The sequence below is a fragment of the Crinia signifera genome, chromosome 8 (genome assembly GCF_055691185.1).
Source record: "Crinia signifera chromosome 8, ASM5569118v1, whole genome shotgun sequence".
NCBI lineage: Eukaryota > Metazoa > Chordata > Amphibia > Anura > Myobatrachidae > Crinia > Crinia signifera.
The window spans coordinates 121,713,128-121,734,272 of NC_139224.1; the positions used below are offsets into that span (position 1 = coordinate 121,713,128).

Genomic DNA, 21,145 nt, shown 5'->3' on the forward strand with positions numbered 1-21,145 from the left:
TATCATACCCAGATATGAGCCCAATCACAAATGACCAACTTAAACTTATTCCAAGTACTGGCCAAACCCAAGAATATCATATGTTGGCTGTTTTGGAATAAAACCTATGAGAGATGCTTCTTCATCTGTCTGGGTTGGCAAATGTAGATATAATGCAGTAACCCTGCCCCAGTCACAGTACGGCTGATGCTGACTGAATGGGCTGCACTCTGCATGCTGGCATAGAACCAGTCGCTGGCCCACTCTTGGTTGCATGTGCAACTGCTTTGTATGACAGCATATTGTACTGTGATCAGAACACTGTGTACCCAATGGCAAGTCATGAAAAAATAAGGTCATTCATTTCCTACAAAATAGGATGAAGTGAGCAGTAATTTTAACAGATACAGCTCCGTGCTCTGGTGAGCCTCAGGATACGAGCCCTAGATAGCATTTTATGGGAATCGTCAGTCTATACATGTATATAGCTTTAACTGCAGTCTTCCTTTACTGGTCCCGGTCTACTCTCTGATCATTGCCTAGCCAATACTGTTGTCATTTAACATATTGTACACGTAAGAAATCTATACTACAATTGTAAAACATTCCACAACACTTTATCAGTATATACTTCTTTTTTGAGTGGAGGAACTATGTATGGAAACTAATTCCCTTATCTTCAAAAGACCATTCTAGTCTAGAACACTCAAAATCTTTTTTTTTTTTTTTATATAATTTTACCTTCAGGATCAGAACTTCGTTGGTTGCTTTGATCACCTCATTTCTGGCTTCAAGCTGTGTTTTTAAATGACAAATTGTATCTTGTGCTTCATCTAAATCTTGTTCCAAGTGCAGCAGCTGCCAAAAGGAAACAAGAAAGGGTTTGCAGTTACTCTCACGTAATACAGAAAATCTGTTTTAGAACGTCTATGAAACTGGTTTCCCACAAGTCCTTACTTATCTGTAATTATCATACAATTAAAGAGAGACTGCAACCGAAAAACTATTTTTCTCTTTAATAGTCCTAGCACAAGTGTCTATTCGTGCTATAGTTTAATGTTCTTTATAAACGGGTTGGGATCATTTGGTCTATTGCATTATGGTAGAAAGTCATTAGGTCGAATCCATTAGGTCGACATGCTAAAAGGTCGACATGATTCTAGGTCGACATGGGAAAAGGTCGACATGATTCTAGGTCGAAAGGTCATTAGTTCGACAGGTCATTAGTTCGACAAGGTCATTAGTTCGACATTGTCTATGTCGACATTCACAAGGTCGACATGGGGTTTTTCACTGTTTTTTTACCTGAATGTCAACACAGTCGACATGGACACAGTTTAAAGTGCACTGCATCCCCTCGCATCGCTCGCTGCGCTCGCTATGCGTCGGGCACGGTGCCTCGCTACGCTCGGCACACTATTTTATTCTCCCACCACGCCCTAGTGGATGGTAGGGCATGAAATACCGCCTGTCGGCACATGTTGGCTCAAAAAACAGTGAAAAACTCCATGTCGACCTTGTGAATGTCGACATAGACAATGTCGAACTAATGACCTTGTCGAACTAATGACCTGTCGAACTAATGACCTTTCGAACTAGAATCATGTCGACCTTTTCCCATGTAGACCTAGAGTCATGTCGACCTTTTAGCATGTCGACCTAATGGATTCGACCTAATGACTTTCTACCATAATGCAGTAGACCAAATGACCGCATCCCTTATAAACATACCAACATGGTCAGAAGATAATGAGAAGAGCGGTGTTGCACTTTTCGGTCTGTATCAACAGGCACCGACACCAGGAGCTGGCCTATTTAAGCTCTGTATCCCCTAAAACCATGCACTGTACAAAAACCTAAATTACACATCAAGGACTGACCACCTAGCACAGTGGTTCCCAACCTCGTTCCTCAAGTACCCCCAACAGTTCCGTTTCCCAGGTCACTCGGCAGGTGCGTAGGTGTACTCATTATTCATTGACACTTTAAAAGATCCAGAGGTGGAGCTAATTATTTAACTTTTAATTCTGTGCGGATCACTAGGTTGACAGTAATTAGGGGGAAGAGTCAATAGGTCGACCCCTATTCTTAGACAATCAATAGGTCGACACATGAAAAATGTCAACAAGCCCAAATGGCAGACATGAAAATGGTCCACACAGGGAAAAAATGCCGACCTAAAGCTTGTTGACCCTTTTCATGTGCCGACCAATAGCGGTTGACCTAATAACTGTCGGCCATTTGACTGAATCCCGTCTGGAGACCTTGGAAAGTGTGAACTGTTGGGGGTACCTGAAGACTGAGGACAGGTGGTGTTGCTGAGGAAAGTTGGTATTACTACCATCTTTCAATCAATGGCATAACAAATTTTAGATTGATTCATAGGTTATTTTTTGTTTTCCACCACGACAATGCACCAGCTGCCTCATCCAGAATTATTGAGACCAAATTGCACGAATTGCAGAATAGGAGAAAAAATGAATGGTTTCCAATTTGAAATTGTGATAATCACAGAAGACACAGCCAATGTAAAAGCAGGGGTTGTCTTTAACCTTGCAAAATCTGCACAGATTGGTGCAGGATGAGGATACAGAAATATAAGCAGTAGCTTTTCTTCAGCAGGGAGTGTGGCGTACAATACAAAACACATTCATATGAAACATGTCCGATCATTGATCATGTTACACATATCATGCTGCAATGCCGCCACTAAAAAGCAATCGTCAAAAGTAGTTAAGGGATCCCTCTGTCGGGATTGTCAACTACCTTTTCTCTGGAAAGGCGATCCATTTCCTCCAGCTTATGTGTAAGCCTGTCTGATTCTTTCTGAGCCCCAGACAGCTGTTGTTGTGTCTCCACAAGTTCGAGGCGAATGTGCTGCGTGCCCTCGTGTGCCACTCGTAGTTGCTGGTGAAGATCCTTGCCCTCTTGCTTCTGTTCGGAGATGCGGCTCTGCTGCTCTTTCAAAGCCTAAAACACACACAAACACAAACACCATTGGTCCACTTAAGAATAAAAGTAGCTTTCATGCATCATGTAACCATTTACACAGACAAAGTAAACATGACAACTGGAACAATTTATTTGTGTAATAAAAGAATATTAATTGCTCTCTGTACAGAAACAACACTGCTGATTGTTGTGAGAGCACAAAGCACAATTATTGTAAATCACTACAATCATTTGTGTGGGCTCTTCTTACAAAGAGGTAGGAAATAAATAAAAAAGTTTAACCCTTTGAGTGCAAAGCCATTTGACAAAAAAAATAGGTGTTAAAATTGCCAAGCAAACATATTTATTCATCATAATGACCTTCATATCGGAAATGTCATCTTTTTTTCTTTTATTTTATACAAAACATTGTATATTTAAATTTATATATAAAAAAAAATGTGAGCGACACTGGAAATTTTTGCTGATATTTTGCCCCTCACACAGATGCTGGCACTCAAAGGGTTCATTTTAAGGTTTTGATTTTTGTTTACTTGTCACTTAAGAAGGGGGGGGAGGATTCAATTAGCTATGGTAAATTACTGTGGCTTATTGATCCCTGGGGTTAATTGAAGTATCCCTGACAGATGGCACTATCTGTGGTTTTATTTCACATGCACGGAGATCGTAGAAACAGAATACATGAGGAGTGCGTGTTTTTTTGCATCTGCAGTTGCAAAATTGCAGGGATCTAGCAAAAATTTTTGGATCACTGGAGACTAAACGCGTTGACGTACTTCCGCTGCACGCCTGCACCACCTGATCCCGAATTTCAGCTGACATACCATCCAGTCTCCCCTCCACGTGCAGAAGCACGCTGAGTGTTTGCCGTCCCGCTACCATCTCTAGCAGCTCCAGTAAGCTGCCTGAATCCCCCACTCAGACGCCAACGGCTGCTGGATCACGGACATCACTCCACGGGGTAGAGCCCTCCATCTAACGGGCTCCCCCACAACTATTGCCAATCCACTTCTGAATTGGAGGGTGAGCTACCTTATTCCCACTCAAAACTAACGCTATTATTATGCATATGCACCTTTTGGCCTAATGACTCTTTTGCGTGGATCACCTACATGCTAATTTGGCCGGGTGCCTCTCTGGATAAACTGCTATTAATAATACAGCTTACATTCTTCGTTCAACCCGTTGATTGCTTTACTAACCAGCTTGGCAATTCAGCATTAACCCCAGTCAGCAATTTCTTATGGTATATACCAGTATATGGATCAAATGTGCAACGTGATATATATATATATATATTGAGATTTTAGTATCTTTTCAGGTGTATTTTTATTTTGTACTGCTTGAGTATATGTTTTCTTACACAAAACTTTAAAATCTACAGTGTGTCCAGAGTACATTTATTCAGCAAGGAGTCCACTTATATTTACAATTACTTATCCACAGAGCAGCGCATAGTGGGCCTTATTCTGGTTCACTCTCACAAAATCGTTCTTAGATTGACAAAACCATGTGCACTGCAGGTGGGGCAGATGTTACTTGTGCAGAGAGAATTAGATTTGGGTGGGGTTTTACTTCAAAATGAGATCTATATTGCAGTGTAAAAATGAAGCAGTCAGTAATTACCCTGCACAGAAACAAAATAACTCACCCAAATCTAACTCTCTCTGCACATGTTACATCTGCCCCCCTGCAGTGCACATGGCTTTGTCCATCTAAGAAGGAATTTGTCAGAAAGAGTGAACTAGAATAAGGCCCAGTGTCTCACTCTCCCTTTTCCATAAAAACCCCATTGAAAACCACCGGCGAATTGCAGCGGATCGCACACGGTAAATCGACAGATATTCGCTGTTCATTTTCAGCGAATTGTCTCCATTGAATAGGGCGAATTGCTTTTTTATGAGAAAAAAATTCTCCAATACATCGGCGAATTGCCAGATTCGCTGTAAAATACGGCGAATCTGAGGCATTGAATACTGGCCAATATATTAGATCCCACATAAGGCACAAAATAATTATCACATAACTGTAAATGACGGTGCTATATAATGGTTTTAAAATTTCTACGCAATTCATCTGGGAATATATAGTATTGTTCACTCTGATAGAGGATAAAACACCCACAATGTTGCAATGGCTTAAGGCCCATATACACTGGGCGAGTTTCAGCTTGAAAGCCGCCCAGCTAAATTAGGTTGACCCAATGACTCAAAACGCTATGTTGTTCCACACTGTCCACAGATTTCTAAAGATCCAGGCAAAGGACGATTTTTAGTGGGAGATCATTATAGAATTATAAAAAGGAGATGTATATTCTTACCTGTTAAATCCTTTTATTCCAATCGATAGGGTACATAGCTTTACATTGGGTCTAAAAAAAACTTTCCTTTTTTAGCAGTTCAGGCTCCTTCCATTCTATACCCACCTCCAGCCACAGACAACCAATTAAGTTAGTAAGCCCAAGGCAGGAGTCCAAAGACTCAGAAGATGTGGACAGGGGAACTGAAAGCAGAGCAAATCTCTGCAAGCCAGGTGCTTCAAGGTGGGCAACCTGTGTCATTCATGGATTCTAGGGGGGCATAGGTTCTAGGAAAGACACCCCAAGTGTAGAGGACAAATCTGCAAAGGTGATGAGCAAAGGGGCCTAAGATGACCAAAAATTTCTCACCAACATGGTAGAATGAGCGGTCACCAAGACTGTGGCAGGAAGATCCGCCACTAAGTAAATGTGGCAGGTGGCCAAATGGAGTCACCTGACCAAAATCTGTTTAATAGCTGGTTAGCCCTGTTTGGGAAAGCAATACAATATAAAAAAAAAATAAAAAAAATTCCGGGGATCTCTTTATGGTCTACATGAATCCGGGACATCCACTGAGGCTTTATCTGGCAAAAAAAAAAACAGTGCTTGAAAATCTGAGACCATGACCTCTTGGTTGCCATGAAACCGAGAAACTATTTTAGGGAGGTAGCCTAATCGAATCCGAAAAACGTCCCTGTAAGAGCTAAAAATCAGAAAAGAAGAAGAGTGACAAGTCAACACTCTAAGGTCCAACAACAGGACAGAAAGACCCATTTTCCATGTAAGCCAACGAATGCCCACATCAAGTGTACAAAGGCTCAAAAGGTGACAACTGAAGAACCCAAACCACCAAGTGAAGTTCCATGGAGCCACTGAAGGAAGAAATGGGGGCTGCACACGGAGGACACCCTTTATGAAAGTTCAAACATCAGGAAACAGACCTATATGCATCTAGAAGAAAATAGAAAGAGCTGAAAGCTGCACCATCAAAAATGGCAGAGGCCAAAATCTTGACCAATTTGCAGAATTAAGAGGAATGCAGTTAAAAAACCCCATAAAAGTGAAATGGACATTTCAGATAGAATCAGAGCCCTTAAGAAAGACACAGACAACCCAATCGTAGAGGAAGATGCAGACGAGAGTCCGAGGAGATCAGAGTATGTATTCCTTCATAACCAGTTCTAGAATGCTGATCATTAATAGACTTTACTGAGTCGTCCAGACCTTGAAAGGTCTGATGACAGGTTGCTGCACCCCCCCCTCACAAAGTCTTAAACTTCCGTCAGTGAGGAGGACTCAGTCCTGAATCCACCGCAGGGGGCCACCGCAGTGATGTGTTTTTAATGGATTTGTTCCATTGGCCCAGAACATGCACCTGGAGAGTGAACCTGAGCATAGTCTGTCTACCAAGTCGAAGGTGGAGACTAGAGAGCCCAGGATCTGCATGTAAGAGTGTAACTTAGCAGAGATGTAAGAATAGAAAATCTTAGTAAGTCCCAAAGTTTTTGTCCTTGAGTAGAAAAACCTGCTGAACTTTGGAATCCAGCAGGCCTCCAAATGTGACATCTTTTCGAGGTGCAGTCCAGGAGGATTTCTTCCAAATTGATGATCCATCCGTGGGACTGGAGAACATCTAATATGAGACGTGTTCCATGAGGACATCTGATGATTGCGTCAGGATGCAGGTCATCCAGATAAGGTATAATATGGATTCCTCTGCAAAGGAGATGAGCTGTTATGACCGCAATGACTTTTGTAAAGACAGAATGAGGAGACCTGGAAAGACCAAGCAGCAATGACCATAATGGGAAAGGTTTCTCCCAGATCACCAACCTGCAGCAGCACAGGTGACTGAGCATATATAAGGGTGTGCCCATGCCTCCACTAGAAGGTTCTCCAGTTGCACTAAAGGGAATTCTGAGGCAACACTCTTTACACTTGAACACTAAAGCACTAGCCTTAGGAGAGTGCTCAGCATCCCAGATTAGAAGGACAGATTGAACCACCTTGATTTTCCTCCTCATCTGAGAAAACCTTGGAGTCCGAATCATAACCAGACAGGTGTCAAGCCTGGATGGTCGACGCTTGGAACTGCGATCCCTGTCTAGTATCTGTTAGAAAGATTATGACACCTGCAATCATCCTAAAATGGTAGTACAGTGGGTGGCTGGGCCCCTGTAGAGGTACTAGCAGGGGTATTTGGCCCAGGGGATCGCAAGCTTATTATCTAGCTGCAACATTACCTGATAAAGACAGGAAGCACAAGACTGTTTCTTACTGAAAGCTATGGCCGATAGAACCTCTTGCTGCGTAGCTGTAAAACAAAGGACATAGACACCATCGTGGTCTGGAACCTGAGGAAAAGTACAGTGGTATAAGCTGTGCAGTTACGCACACAAGAGAACCAACCTCCCTGGGTGTTTCTTTTGCAAAACATGGTAAAAAATCCAAGGGAGTCCCTACACACAGTTATGTAAGCAGTAGTGTGCAATTAAGGAATTGTGAATGTTAACACACCGCCAACATAGAAATAAGTGGGTTTCGGCTGAAGTGGATAATAACAATGGACCACACAGCAATGAACATGGGCCCTTACTCTGGTTCACTCGCAAAGGCAAATTCCTTCTCAAATGGACAAAACCATGAGTTATTTTGTTTCTGTGCAGGTAAAATACTGAATGCTTTATTTTTACACTGCAATATAGATCTAATTTTGACATAAAACCCCTCCAAAATCTAAATCTCTCTGCGCAAGTTACATCTGCCCCACCTGCAGTGCACAGTTCCCAGTTAAGGATATGTAGACAGAGACAGTCAATGCAGCTAAAAATGGACAGTGATTCCTCAAGAAACTAAACCCCAATTTGTAGGAAGGAGCCATCTGAATCACCTGATAGCTGAGGGTGAGGTATAGAGAGACCAGGAGCCTTTGCAACTTCCTGGAGACCAGCTGAAGCAGGCACGGAGTAAAATGGCTTATTGGGGTCTCTGTGAGGGAAGGGAGAAAGAGGAGGAGCCTGTGGCAGGATTCTTGCTCTGAGGTAAAGCACCAAGGATTAGGGGAGTAGCTAACTGGGAAAGCCTAACTCCCCCTTCCGCCTTGAACCCCAGGGAAAATGGCCACCTCTATAGAAGTACCCTGTTGGTCTAATGGGGGTACAGGTGAAGAGTACGTTGACAGTCTCCCCCACCAGCAGCTACAGCTGCTACAATACAGCTACCCCCAAGTGTGTTGTGGAGCCCAGCCAAAAACACTGACCCAGTTGCCAGCAATGTGGCCTTCAGTGCTGGTGGTTGGTGGCTCAGCAGTGCAGGCGTCCCTGTAGGATGCCTAGTGCTGTCCATTCTGCAAAAATAAACAAAAACAGCCTCATGAAACATAACAAAAGGTGCAACCATGAGGAGACTTGTAGTATCGTGCAGGAAAAACAAAATGATGGTGCATGCTTTACACACTAAAAACAGTAATAGTTATACTGCACGTTACTTGCAGTATTGCTATATCTGTGCTAGTATATAAAACATTATTTTGTTAAAAGACAAAAGACCCAAAGTAGTGGCAACTGTTGACATCTTCACTTGGATAAGCAGGTGGGTAAGTAATACAAACAATTTATAGCCTGAAAGGGAAATGGGTATCACAAGCTTATAAGGACTGGGAGCTAGTCAGATCCCTTGAGAATTATCATGCTATGAAGATTTGTACACCTGGCCAACCGCACAGATGGTAAATATGGCAACAATTGTATTTGTTTTCTCATTTCAATAAAAAAAAAATATATATAAAAAAGGTTCATATTATTACAAGATGGCCCATGGGACCACTGCATGAACCAAATGCTTTGTTTATCAAAAATCACAACCAACACATTTCCTAGAATTGTCTGCAAGTTTTAAGGTCCATACACACTGGGCGACTTTGAGCTGAAAGTCGGTCAAAACAGCAGGTTTGAGCGGCTTTCAGCTCAAAGCCGCCCAGTGTGTATGGGGCTTTCAGCTCAAAGCCGCCCAGTGTGTATGGCCCGGCGATGAGCGCTGCAGCGCGCTCCCGCAACATTGCTGGGAAAGCCGTTCATCTGCTGGTTACACCAGCAGATGAGCGGCTTTCAGTACTGCTTTGCAGAGCGCACCGCTATGCAACGCCGTCCTCTCCCCCTCCGTCGGCGCCGGGCAGGGGGAAAGCCGCTCAGTGTGTATGCACTGAGCGGCTTTCCCCGCAGCAATGAATGCTATCATCGCTGTCCATACACGCTGGGCATAGTCGCCCAGTGTGTATGGACCTTAAGGAGTAGTCATCAGTTATACAGTAAAGCAAAGAAAAAAAAAGTTAAATATAATGCTGCACTTACTGTTACTTTTATAGCCTAGAACAGGGGTGGCAAAGCTTTTGGACTCTATAAAATCTGAAAATCCTTTGGGATCCACCAAGTAGGAACAAAAAGGGGAATGGTGTGCCAACGAGGGCATGGCATATTGGCCACATGTAATAAAACATACAAATTTACCCCCAAAGAAAAAAAAAACACACACATCCCCACAGTTAAAACCCAAACAAACATATGGGGCAAGATGTAATAGGGTGCGATTTTTTTAGACAGTTAACAAAAAAAACGCACCATATCCCACATCAGGTGCGCTATTTGGGCAAAAAAAAATGCACATGTAATAGGGTGTACATTTTTTGACAAAGTCAGAAATAATTTGCGATGTATGTAAATTTTTTTGTAACAGAAATGTGCGATTTTTAGGAAAGGTGGGATTTTAGTAACGGGAAAGGGCAATTTCTATTAAAGGTGGGATTTTAGTAAGGGGAATGTGCAATTTTTTTCTAAAATAATAATAATAAAAAACAACATTAAACAAAATGACGTATGGGGAAGGAGGAGGGGGGTATGGAGGAGTGATGGGGTCCCCTTGTATTTAAGAAACAAGCACAGGGCTAACGTCATTAAAATTCCCTGACTAGCTGGGAGAGAGGCGTCTGAGTACACACACAGGCGGTTCTCCAGTTCAGGGTTCGGATGTTGCACTTTTTTATTTTTGAACCCACTGGATGCTACTGGAGAAGAGGACAGACCTGCGTGTGCCAAGGTCAGCATGTATGTAAAAAAGCTTTACTGTCCTGGGTGTCTGTGTGATTTTATTATACCATTGGTCATGCTGTGGCACTATAAATCCCTGAAGGCCCTTTAATGTCCTGCATGCTGGGATTCTTCAAGTCTCTGCTTTGTGGGCGAGGCTTGCTGTGACTAGTTGTTCCACAAAACAATCCAATGTTAAATGTTTAATCTATTTTTTACAACAATACTATCAGCACGGCGTCCACCGCCCAGGGACAGCCACAGGTTTCAGCCCTAGAAGAGTTAAACCTGGAACCTGGGAGGAAGTCTCCGGTCCCTACTCCCCCAGGTACCCTGTCCAGGGCTGATCAGCCAGGGTGTTCTTGTGTCGGCCGAGGGAGCTTGCGTAAAAAGTGTCCGCCGGCTGTGGCATGACACCGCTGGCTGTTGGAGCCCGCTGCTGGTTCCAAAATACAAGGGACCCCTGGTCTTTTTGTCCCTGTATTTTTGGAACCAAGACCATTTTTTGGACAGAACCATACACATATCTCACTGATCTGTTCATGGTCCAATTCACCAGCCTGGATCTGGTGTATTTATTTAGCAATTTTTGGTAATGTTTAGGGTGCGATTTGAAAAATTGCACCCTATTACATTTGCGATTTTGAGGTTTTCTATGAGAAAACGTCTGGATGCTATTTTGAATGTGCAATGTTTTAAGTCGCACCAAAATGTGCGAGTTTTACAGCAAATCACACGCTACTATAGGTCTAAAAACCACACCCTATTAGATTTTGGCCATTGTCCACTACAGAAAAACAAACAAGCCAACACAGTGATCAGACACATCTTCAGCAGTGGACAGCAATGGCAGTCCAGCAACAGCCCCACTGCAGACTCCAGAGCACTATGCGAGGGACAGCAGGCAGCTGTATTGGTCACCAGGCCCACCAGTCTTAAGCTGTCCAGTGGAAGCCAACACACAGTCGCAGCTTCAACCACATACCTGTTCCATTTCAGTTGTTGCTAGCTGCTTTTTCTCCATTTCTTTTTGCAATTGATTTATATATTGATCTTTTTGAAGTAGCTCAAAATCTTTTTCACGAAGCTGATCTCTTGTTTCTTGTAGTTTTTCATCAAGGGAGGAAATCTGTAAACGTTCATAAAAATGTTGCTATTTAAATAACAATTACTGGTTATTAATTTATCCACAAGGTGCACTTCGTGATATAGAATATAATGTAATAGAGAAAAGCAGTAACAATGGGGATTAGTTTGCTAGCACTGATTACGGAACATATCTATATAGATTATATCCTTTTATACATATTTCCAGCATTATAGTGCTACCATTGGCGTCTATGTGAAGCAAGCTACACACATTTGGATAAAGGTGGATTGCTTTCCTGATCATCATTTAGTGCTGACATACACTTCATGGGCTGTAATGGCGTGATGTGTTTGCCACGTAATCAAATCCTGGTGCTGGAATCCCCTCAGCCAGCATAACGATCATAAGTATGTCGGGGTCTCTTAGCTTTAGACCGCGGGAGGGGGGTTATGCAGCCAGTATTTAACCTGCACAGAAATAAAATAACTCACGCAAATCGAACGCTTTCTCTATACATGTTACATCTGCCCCCCCCTCCCCTACAGTGCACATGGTTTTGCCAATTTTGAGAACAAACTTGTACTGCGATCAGATCTGAAGAAGGGCCTCGGTCTAATGCCTTTCGGCATCCCGTCCAGCGGTTTAGCGCATTAATTGCATATGGGTAATCCTCAAATGGGCCGCACACTATACGTAATCTCATTAAGAAGTTAAAACAACATGCTTGATACAAAAAAAACCCGAAAGATTCATTTATCTGTAAAATCAGTTGATATTCTGAACAAGTATTAAAAAGACCAATTACAATCTAACATTTATCTAATAGTTCTATGAATATTGTATATTCCTCCAAAGTCGTGCAATCTTCCTGTAGTTGCACATTTTAGGGATTGTCAGAGAAAAAGTGATGTGTCTGTGGGGACACAAACAAATTATTCTGAATTGGAAAGTTACATTAGTCTCCAATGTGGTGGCTCTTGCAATGATAACATGGCCATAAGCGATCATATGCGTATGCAAAAGTGTTGAGTTCGTTTTTAATAACACTCCCCACACAAGCAGGCATTTGCTGAAGGTAGGAACGCTATATGATTGTGAACTATGGAAGTGTTGTAATGCAGGGACTCTCTAACCTGTTTAATATGACCATCTGCTTCCAACTCGGATTTCTTTAGGGCACTTTCCAGCTGCATCATTTTCTGCTCCAATTCTTCCTTATGTTCCCGAATACTCATGTCCAACTGAGTCAGCTACAAAAGAAGAAAAGTGAATTTCATGAAGAATATGAAAGCTGTGGAGTAGGTAAAACATCTCCCTAGACCTACTTGGAGTATGCTTTTAGCAGGGGTAATTCATTATTTAATCAAGTAAGGCTTTACCCAGAGTGACCTGCCCCATCCCACATTTATTATATCTATTGCACAAACAACTTTATGTGATTAGAAAAAGGTTACAAATCACATTATTGAAAACAAAACAGAAAGGACTCCCCTCACTAGTACATTAGTCCAGTTTGGGCCATAAATCCTCTCCGGACAGAAATTAGGGAAATATTTCTTGCAACTGGAGAAGCTTGTGTTACGGACATTATTGCTTCTCTGTTCTCTACGAATAATGAATCTACTGTATTACATCGCAGGATGCTAAATCGGGTAACTGGAGATAACGTTAGAAGCATGGGTACACCAAGAAGTGACCGGTAATAGATATGGTTTCCATTTTATTTTGCATGGAGAGTACTTGATGCAAACAAAACTTTTCACATAGCATTATACTACAATAGTCACCTGTGCTGCCCTTTGCTTCAGCTCCCAGTTCCTGTCTTTTAGGGCCTGGTCCATATCCAGCAACTCATGGTCCCTCTCCTCCAGCTCGCTCTTGCATGTTCTGCAATTGAAACAATGGCAATATATGTTAAAGAGATCACAAGCGATAGATAAGCGATATTTGTAGTTGTGCGATAGTCTACTTTTACGTAGACTTAATGCAGTGATGGCTAACCTTGACACTCCAGCTGTTATTGAACAACACATCCCAGCATGCCCTGCACCAGTTTTACTATTTGGCAACGCTAAAACTGATGCAGGTATGCTGGGATGTGTAGTTCAACATTTTCAAGCAGAGGGAAATAGGGGGTGAACAGGGATTTTTCGAGAGTATGACCGCACTGGTAGGTGGTAAGAACCACTTAATAAGAATCAGGAATTAATTGTGTTGGTCTGTGACAACTGACATAAACCTCCATTGTTTGGTATATTTATCATAGGAAACACATTGCCAATTTGAGGATCGTGTGCCGGGTGAATTGACTGCCAGTGGTGCACCCCTAAGTTAAACAAATAGGACCAAGGGAGTAAAGAAAAAAAAGAAAAACTCTTTTTGGGGGCACTCTTCAATCACAGAACCATAGTGTATGGGTTGATGCTGAGTTTAAGAACAATATACATTAAAAGATATATATGGAATCCTAAGTAGCTTGAATAGTTCACTTAAAAGGCTATTTGCAAAAATATAAAGTAATGATAGGTGATGGTATTCCCTCAGTGTACCCAGATAGTGATCCTCATTTTAATTTCCATACCAATGTATAGGTAATTTTTAAGATTTTTGTAAAATCATAGGTCACTTGGTACCATGAGGGGAACCGTTTCTGTCTCCACGCAGGTTTGGAAGGTAAATTGAATGGCAGTAATTAGTAAAAATGGTGTCGATAAGTAGCAAAAATATATATAAGCTAATATCTATACTATTATTCAAAAATGAGGAGGATTGATATAAGTACAGCGCTATTGAGAAATATGCAACAGGAACAGATGGTAAGCTAAATCCTATCCTAGATTGCGTAATGTCAGTGACGTCAGTGGCACCCCATGGTCGGGATAGCTAGTGCCATCTGACAGGGAACACAGTACGGATTAGGTATTGGTTGTACAGAAATCCGCTGGACAAGTCCAGCGGTTACCTCAGCGGCGTGTGTGAGGAGTCGTAGTGAGTAGCATAAATCAACCCGTCTGTGTGATAAGTGCGCTGTAACTCCTGCGTCTTCCTCGCCTGCTGGATGCCGGTCACATTGGTGCACCACGTAATCCGGTAGCCACAACGTACGTTTCGCAAATAGCTTGGTCACAGGAGGTGTGTTAGTATACTACGTGGTCTGGTCTCTTGTAGAGTTACTGGACCAATCGGACTGTCCGTAGGTCAGGGAAAAATCAGCAGATGCAGGTTCTGCCCCCACTAATTTCACTACTCCCATCAAAAAATTTGGAATAACTCTGTTTTTAGAGGAGGAGAGTTCCAATGTTGGCAGTCAATTCTAAGCTGTTTGCACATTTACAGGATACATTTTTTTCTCCTTTATTTTCACTCCATTTGTAAGTAAAACAGGTGTTCATTTTTCTATTCTGAAAATAGACTTATGAAGTGTAAATTACGTGAAAATAAAAATATTCTCTTAAAAACTATATTGCCATTTTGGGACACACAAAAAAAGGTGAAAACTCATGTCCACCTTTTGACTGTGGACCTAATGCTTGTGTTGACCTATTTTAGGTGTCGACCTAAGCCCCGTTGACCTTCAGTGGTCGACCCAATGCATGTCAACCTAGATAGGGTCGACCCAATGACCCATATACCCGGTCAAAAAAGGTCACACAAGATGGGTTCTTATGTGCCGTCAAATTCTTTATTTCCATTTTTGTTATAGTTACTCACCGTAGTTCCTCCGCCAGCACTTGAACCCTCACTTGTTGCTCTTCTACAGCCAGATGGGTCTTTGTGAGCGTCTCCTGCAGTTCTTCAACGTGGTTCACACTTTCCTGCAATTCCACCCGTAGCTGCTGCAGCTCCAGTTCCATCTCTCCTTTCTCCTTGAGACGGTTCTCAGCACTGAGCGCTCGTTCTTGTAAAAGAGCCACTAAAAGAAACACAAAGGACTACACTGATGCATCTAGAAAATTGGACTTACAATAGTCACACTAGTAACAACCAAAACTAATTTAGATTTACAGTACTCTAATGATCTCATGGAACGTCGGTCTTCGGTAAGAAGCTTGAAGAAAAATATTAAAGGATAAGGTTAACGTGTCACCTCAGATCTTACCGAGCTGAGCTTTGTCCTGAAGGTCCACTTGTGCTTTCTGCAAAGTCACTTCCAACCGGCTCATTTTGTTTCGCTTTGATTCCCCATCTATAGTAACAGACGCCAGCTGTCCTTCTGCTTGGCTCAACCTGTCTGTGCAAAGGTCAAATTCATGTTTCATCTGACTAAAACACAAAATAAAAAGGATAATATATTAGTTCTGTAATATTTAAAACAGGTCAAGAGAAATATAGTGTAATAGTTGGCATAGCAAATTGGTCAAGTGACATAACACAGTGGTCAGGTTATCTGCAACCATTAGCACAATGTAAAAGTTGTTACAGAGGCCACATTTATCTTTCAAAATCCTAAACAAACATATACCACTTAATTATCTTTGTAATTAACTACAAGTGACACAGGCAATTCTAGGGGTGCATGTATAATGTCACACATCAGCATTATTCCCTGCCAGGCTGGTCACGTGATCTGATATAACACGATGTGTATTCTGTCAGTAAACAAAATATGCATTCCTGATTACATATGCCAACAGTGCAATAAAATGGCATTCTGTTTTACAGCCTTGCTTTAAGTAACTCTAGTGAAATTCTTGTTGCCTTAGACCACTGTACTAAAATGTAAAAAAAATATCTGAAGTAAATGTAGGGGATCAGATAGAATTAGGCTTACCATACTATCCCTTTAACCCTTCGAGTGCCAACATCTCTGTGAGAGATGTTCAAAATATCTGCTAAAATTGCCGGTACCGCTCACATTTGTTATATAAATTCAAATAAATAAAGTTTAAAAAAAAATGTTCTTTATTATATAAGGTAAACATTACAGGTCATTGTGATGCAGACTTGAAGTCAACCAGGCAGCAAACCTGTGTAATTTATTAGTGTCCAGATTTAAAGGGATAGTATGGTGAGACTAGATATAATGCATACATTTTACACAAAAGCCCTCACTCTCCTTAATCATTGTCCTTGCAATTGTCATTCCTTCCCTGTAACCTTCAATTTAAGGAGGGACCACACCTGGTCTACTGCAGCATGCATGGAACAGTACGGCTTCTGTGATGAAGCGCTTAGTTATATAAAACACATTTAAGATTGTGTTCTGCACTCATGTATTCGACAGCTCTATACACCATAGTTGCCCAACATACATCATGCACATACCGTATATACTTACTTGAGTGTGTTGCTTAACTCATGAACTTGATGAGTTTTGTAAGCTAGCTCTTGATTGGCTGACTGAAGTTTCCCCTCTATTGCTCTCATCTCTAATAGAGACGTTGATCTGTGTTTCTCAAGTTCAAATTCCAATTTGGACACCTGCAGAGAGGGGGAATTGACCAGTTATAATACAACAATTCTTAAGGTGCCCACACACGCACCGTTGCCGGCGGTGCGATGCTGTACGATAGGGTGCGCGCTCCCGTGGCACCTCATCGTACAGTACAAAAAGTATGTGCTGCACATACTTTTTGTACTAGCTTTTTCTAGCATAGCATCGCATGTACATTGTATGCACAAGGCATACGATGCGATGCTATGTGTGCTAGTTAAGCCCACAACGCACGCCGGGATCGGTGCGTGTGTGGGCTCCATCAGTCAAATCAAACATTACATTTCTCAAAGTTACAGTCAATGTTAAGGTCTCACACATACTTCCAGGATTGCAAACCCACGATATTGAAAAATACTGTACCAAAATTTTTATTTATACAGAAAACGGGCAGAGGACTTCCCTATTCACTGCTAGGAAAGTAGGGGCTCATCATAAGCAACTAAATCACCTCAAATGTTATCCTAACTAGGTCACCCACGGTTACTTAAGAGGTGGACTATCCAATGTTTTGCACACTTGGCATAATGCACACTTATTCCTTGCTAGTTCTCTAAAGGGATATAAGGTCCCATCTATGAAACAAATATTAAGCCGACATTACTTGTGCAGGATTTATTAATGGTGAGTGGATCCATTCTGCCTCACAATACAACACTGGATCCTGGATCTTCCCTGCATTTTTTTTTTTTTTTAAATCAAGTATGTTTTATTATTTTTGCAAGTTCCAGTTTTAGAACCAAACTAGAAAACAGACAAAAAAAAAAAAACAAAGGAAAAAAAAAACAAAGGAAAAAAAAAAACAAAGGAAAAAAAAAACAAAGGAAAAAAAAAAACAAACACACAATACAATACAAAAAATAGTGCCGATCTCGCAAAAAAAAAAAAAAAAGGGGGGGGGGGGTGTGTCTAGTCAAAATAGGATAAGAATAAGATCAGCAAATATATAAAACATTGAGCAGAAGAACATACAGTAGCAAGTGAGGTAAAATAACACAGCCGAGGGAGGCGACCCGAGATGTGTAAGAAGCCCTGTGAGTAAAGAGATATAAATAGGACATCTAATCCTGATTACCATGTTCAAGGAAATATCGGGAGGTCCACCATAGCCCCCAGACCCCATTGGATCTTCCTTGTTTAAGCACTGAATTTAGCCTCTGCTCAGTTATTTCAACCAACCATTATCATAAAAAGCTTCAGGATAATCTATATTACTAATTTTATATAGACAATTGTACATGTCCAGAACTTTCAAGAAAACATTGAACCCAGCATAAGAACTATAAAATAGGGACTGAATTACGGGGGTGGGGGGGGGGTGGGGGGGGGGAATTCATCAAGGCTTTGATAGAGATAAAATTATGAGAGATAAAGTACCAATCAGTCAGAAGCTGACTGGCTGGTAATTTATTTCTAACAATCTCTCTTTAGGGTTTGATAAATACCGCCCACAGATATTAATACTATAGTAATAATTCAGAACAAACGGTACTTGTGTAGTTTCATGGCGCCGTGCTACTTCCGGTTGTACGCTCGCCACGAAATATGTCCAAAAAAGTAACTTTACTCCATGCCAACATGGATAGTTCATACCTCCACTATCCATGTTGGCATGGAGTTGATTTTAAATAGCGTGGCGAGCGAAGCGAGCCCCGCAAGGGCGCCGTGAAACTACACAAGTACCGAACAAACTTCTTCTTAGAGTACCGACCACTTATTAGGAATATCCAGGAGACAGGGGGTATTCAAGGTGGGATTCAGACTGTCCCGACAGTCAGAATCCCGGGCCATTTTTTGGTAAGCTTGTCTGCAACGGACGTGAACTCCACAATCCGTGGGAGTTTCCGACAAAACAAAATCTGACTTGTTTTAAAGTCGGATCTGTTTTGTCGAACTCCGCCTTCAATGCTGTCGGAAATAGCAGCATTGAATAGGCGAAGGCCGCTATTTTCCCTGTCAGAAATAGCGACCGACATTGAATGCCCTCCATACACTCTTTGTAACAAAGTACCAGAATGAAGCAATGGGATAGTGGGTTAAAGGATATAACATACAAGTAACGTACCTGTTGCTGTAACTCTGACTGGGTCTCTTCTAGTTCTCCGATACGGGAATTTCCCTGCTGCAACATCTGCTGCTGCTGATGAAGGGTTTGCTGCAAAAGCAGATTTTCTTCAATAGTGTCCTGAAGGCCTTGAGTCTTTAATTTGATTTCCTTTTGCAAAAGCTGAACCTTGAAAGATTTCCAGAAGGAATATCATTACAGGGGATAAAACTCACACGTTCCTATGTCAGTTACGGAATACAATGTGTGAACTTGTAAGGGCAAAAACATATATGCAAACACACACACACACACACACTATAAATATGTGGGATCTCTGGGGCTATTTCCACAGCCATGTAATGTGCGTTTATATCCAGTTTATTTTTCAAACAAAAATGTATACACTAAAATATTATTCTGATGTTCCTTCCATCAAAATGAGAATCCCACTACGCATTTCTCCACCTCATTAGATACTTAGTGGCTTCCTCAGGAGGTACAAACTTGCTATAGCGCTTTTCCGCACTTTATACCAGACTTTTCCGGCTGCGCATGCGTCCTTCATACCGGGCCAGGCCTCTGTTTAGAATTTACATCCGCTCTATGTCATTGTTAATAATGCGTCTCAAGCCTCGCTTTCAGACTCATTATGCGTTCCATTCTACAGGAAATTATAGCGGACATTGTGCATACAGGATATTAACTCCTTTTTTACCATCATACCATCTTCCGTGCTTGTTTTGGAAGTAGATGCAGTTTTATCGCTAAGCAATTCTTTATACTTTAAATCTTGGGGTTATATTTGATAATATACATATAAATACTTTCTATTAAAACTTATAATCAAAATATATTCATTTCTTAAGAGCGAGATGTCACATTTACTACTCATAATTGTATTTTGAAACAGATCTATTATCTGAACTTCAACTTCATTTATATTTATTCATTAATCACAGTTAGAGCAATTATAAAATCGATTCATCATTAAAACAATAAACAGCATATTTCCACTATTCTGCTGTGGGAAAGATCTCAATCATAGTACTGATTATAATAAAATCTATCATATCATGTTAGATTTTTTACCGACATGACTACTACTGAGGAAGCCGCTGAGTATCTAATGAGGCAGAGAAACGCGTAGAGGGATTGAGATTGGCAGCACGCAGACCGGACCAGTGGATACCCTCGGATAAGACCGCATCTATCGGGACTGCACCAATGGTCAGAGTATTCCACTGGTGGCTGGGAGCTAATGTGCACATAGGTGGGGACTGAGTCTGGATACCATGTCAAGTTAATACACTAACCGGTTTAAAATACATTTTTTTTATTGAAATCTGCATGCATGCAATAATCTTCTTAAAAGGAACAAGGGGAAACCGGAGTTTTTTATTTATTTAATATATGTTTAATAGTATTGTTTGTGTATTGCTAATATAGGTTGTTTTAATCTAAATAATTACATTATTTTCCAATTTGTTCTTTGTTGTTCACTTAGAAAACGCCCTGAAATCACCCCATGTGTAGGACCCTTAAGTGTTGATACATGTGATAATTAATCAGTGCAAATAATGTGTAGATGGGTTCATCACTCAGACAGCAAGGGACACATGAATACATTCGTTGGTGAACATTTACCTCTTCTGCTTTCTTCTTAACCTGATTTTCGAAGCATTCCCTGTTGTCTTCTATCTTTTGTAAGTACAATCCCAGCTCTTCTTTGCATACTGTAAGTGCGGACTCAAGCCGCCTTACCTGTGAATCCAAAACATACAACTTTGCACTAAAGTATATGATCTGTGGTTCATACAAGGTAAATGTGCAATTTTCTAACTGTTGTCACAAGGGGCAGTCATGTACTGGAAACACAACTTATGCTATGTAATACTGTATACACATAACAGTGACTCACCTTTCCAGCTTCATCCTCCAGCTGCCTCTCAAGGGCATTCATTGCATCTGCTGTGCTTTTGGTTTTAAGGTCCATTTCCTTTAAATAACAAATACACGTCAGTAATAAAACAAATTTATGCATAATGAGAATAACAAAAAGGACAGACTGTGTAGACACACACTGGCCCACTATACTATTGATTTGTCTGTCCAATCTGTCTGGTGGGAACAAAAATCTGGGAATGTATGGGAGCAGGTGACAATTAACTATTTGTTCATAAATGCTGGAAAATAAAATTAATGTCTGTATACATCTGTTAAATCAAAGGGCTTTAACCAATTTGTCTGAATGACTATTGTCGGT

At 41.2% G+C, this 21,145-nt stretch overlaps 1 protein-coding gene across 1 annotated transcript in view; it reads right to left on the minus strand.

Annotated features, from left to right (window-relative positions):
- CCDC18 (coiled-coil domain containing 18) overlaps window positions 1–21,145 on the minus strand; it is a 56,297-nt gene that overhangs the window by 3,532 nt on the left and 31,620 nt on the right. Inside the window, exons 15-25 of the mRNA XM_083157081.1 lie at window positions 20,801–20,878; window positions 20,527–20,643; window positions 18,901–19,068; window positions 16,680–16,822; window positions 15,501–15,664; window positions 15,113–15,314; window positions 13,189–13,288; window positions 12,535–12,651; window positions 11,297–11,440; window positions 2,746–2,949; window positions 721–837 (exon numbers count right to left, since the gene is read on the minus strand). Of these exons, the coding sequence (XP_083013207.1) occupies window positions 721–837; window positions 2,746–2,949; window positions 11,297–11,440; window positions 12,535–12,651; window positions 13,189–13,288; window positions 15,113–15,314; window positions 15,501–15,664; window positions 16,680–16,822; window positions 18,901–19,068; window positions 20,527–20,643; window positions 20,801–20,878 (1,554 nt within the window). The remainder of the gene's footprint in view (window positions 1–720; window positions 838–2,745; window positions 2,950–11,296; window positions 11,441–12,534; window positions 12,652–13,188; window positions 13,289–15,112; window positions 15,315–15,500; window positions 15,665–16,679; window positions 16,823–18,900; window positions 19,069–20,526; window positions 20,644–20,800; window positions 20,879–21,145) is intronic.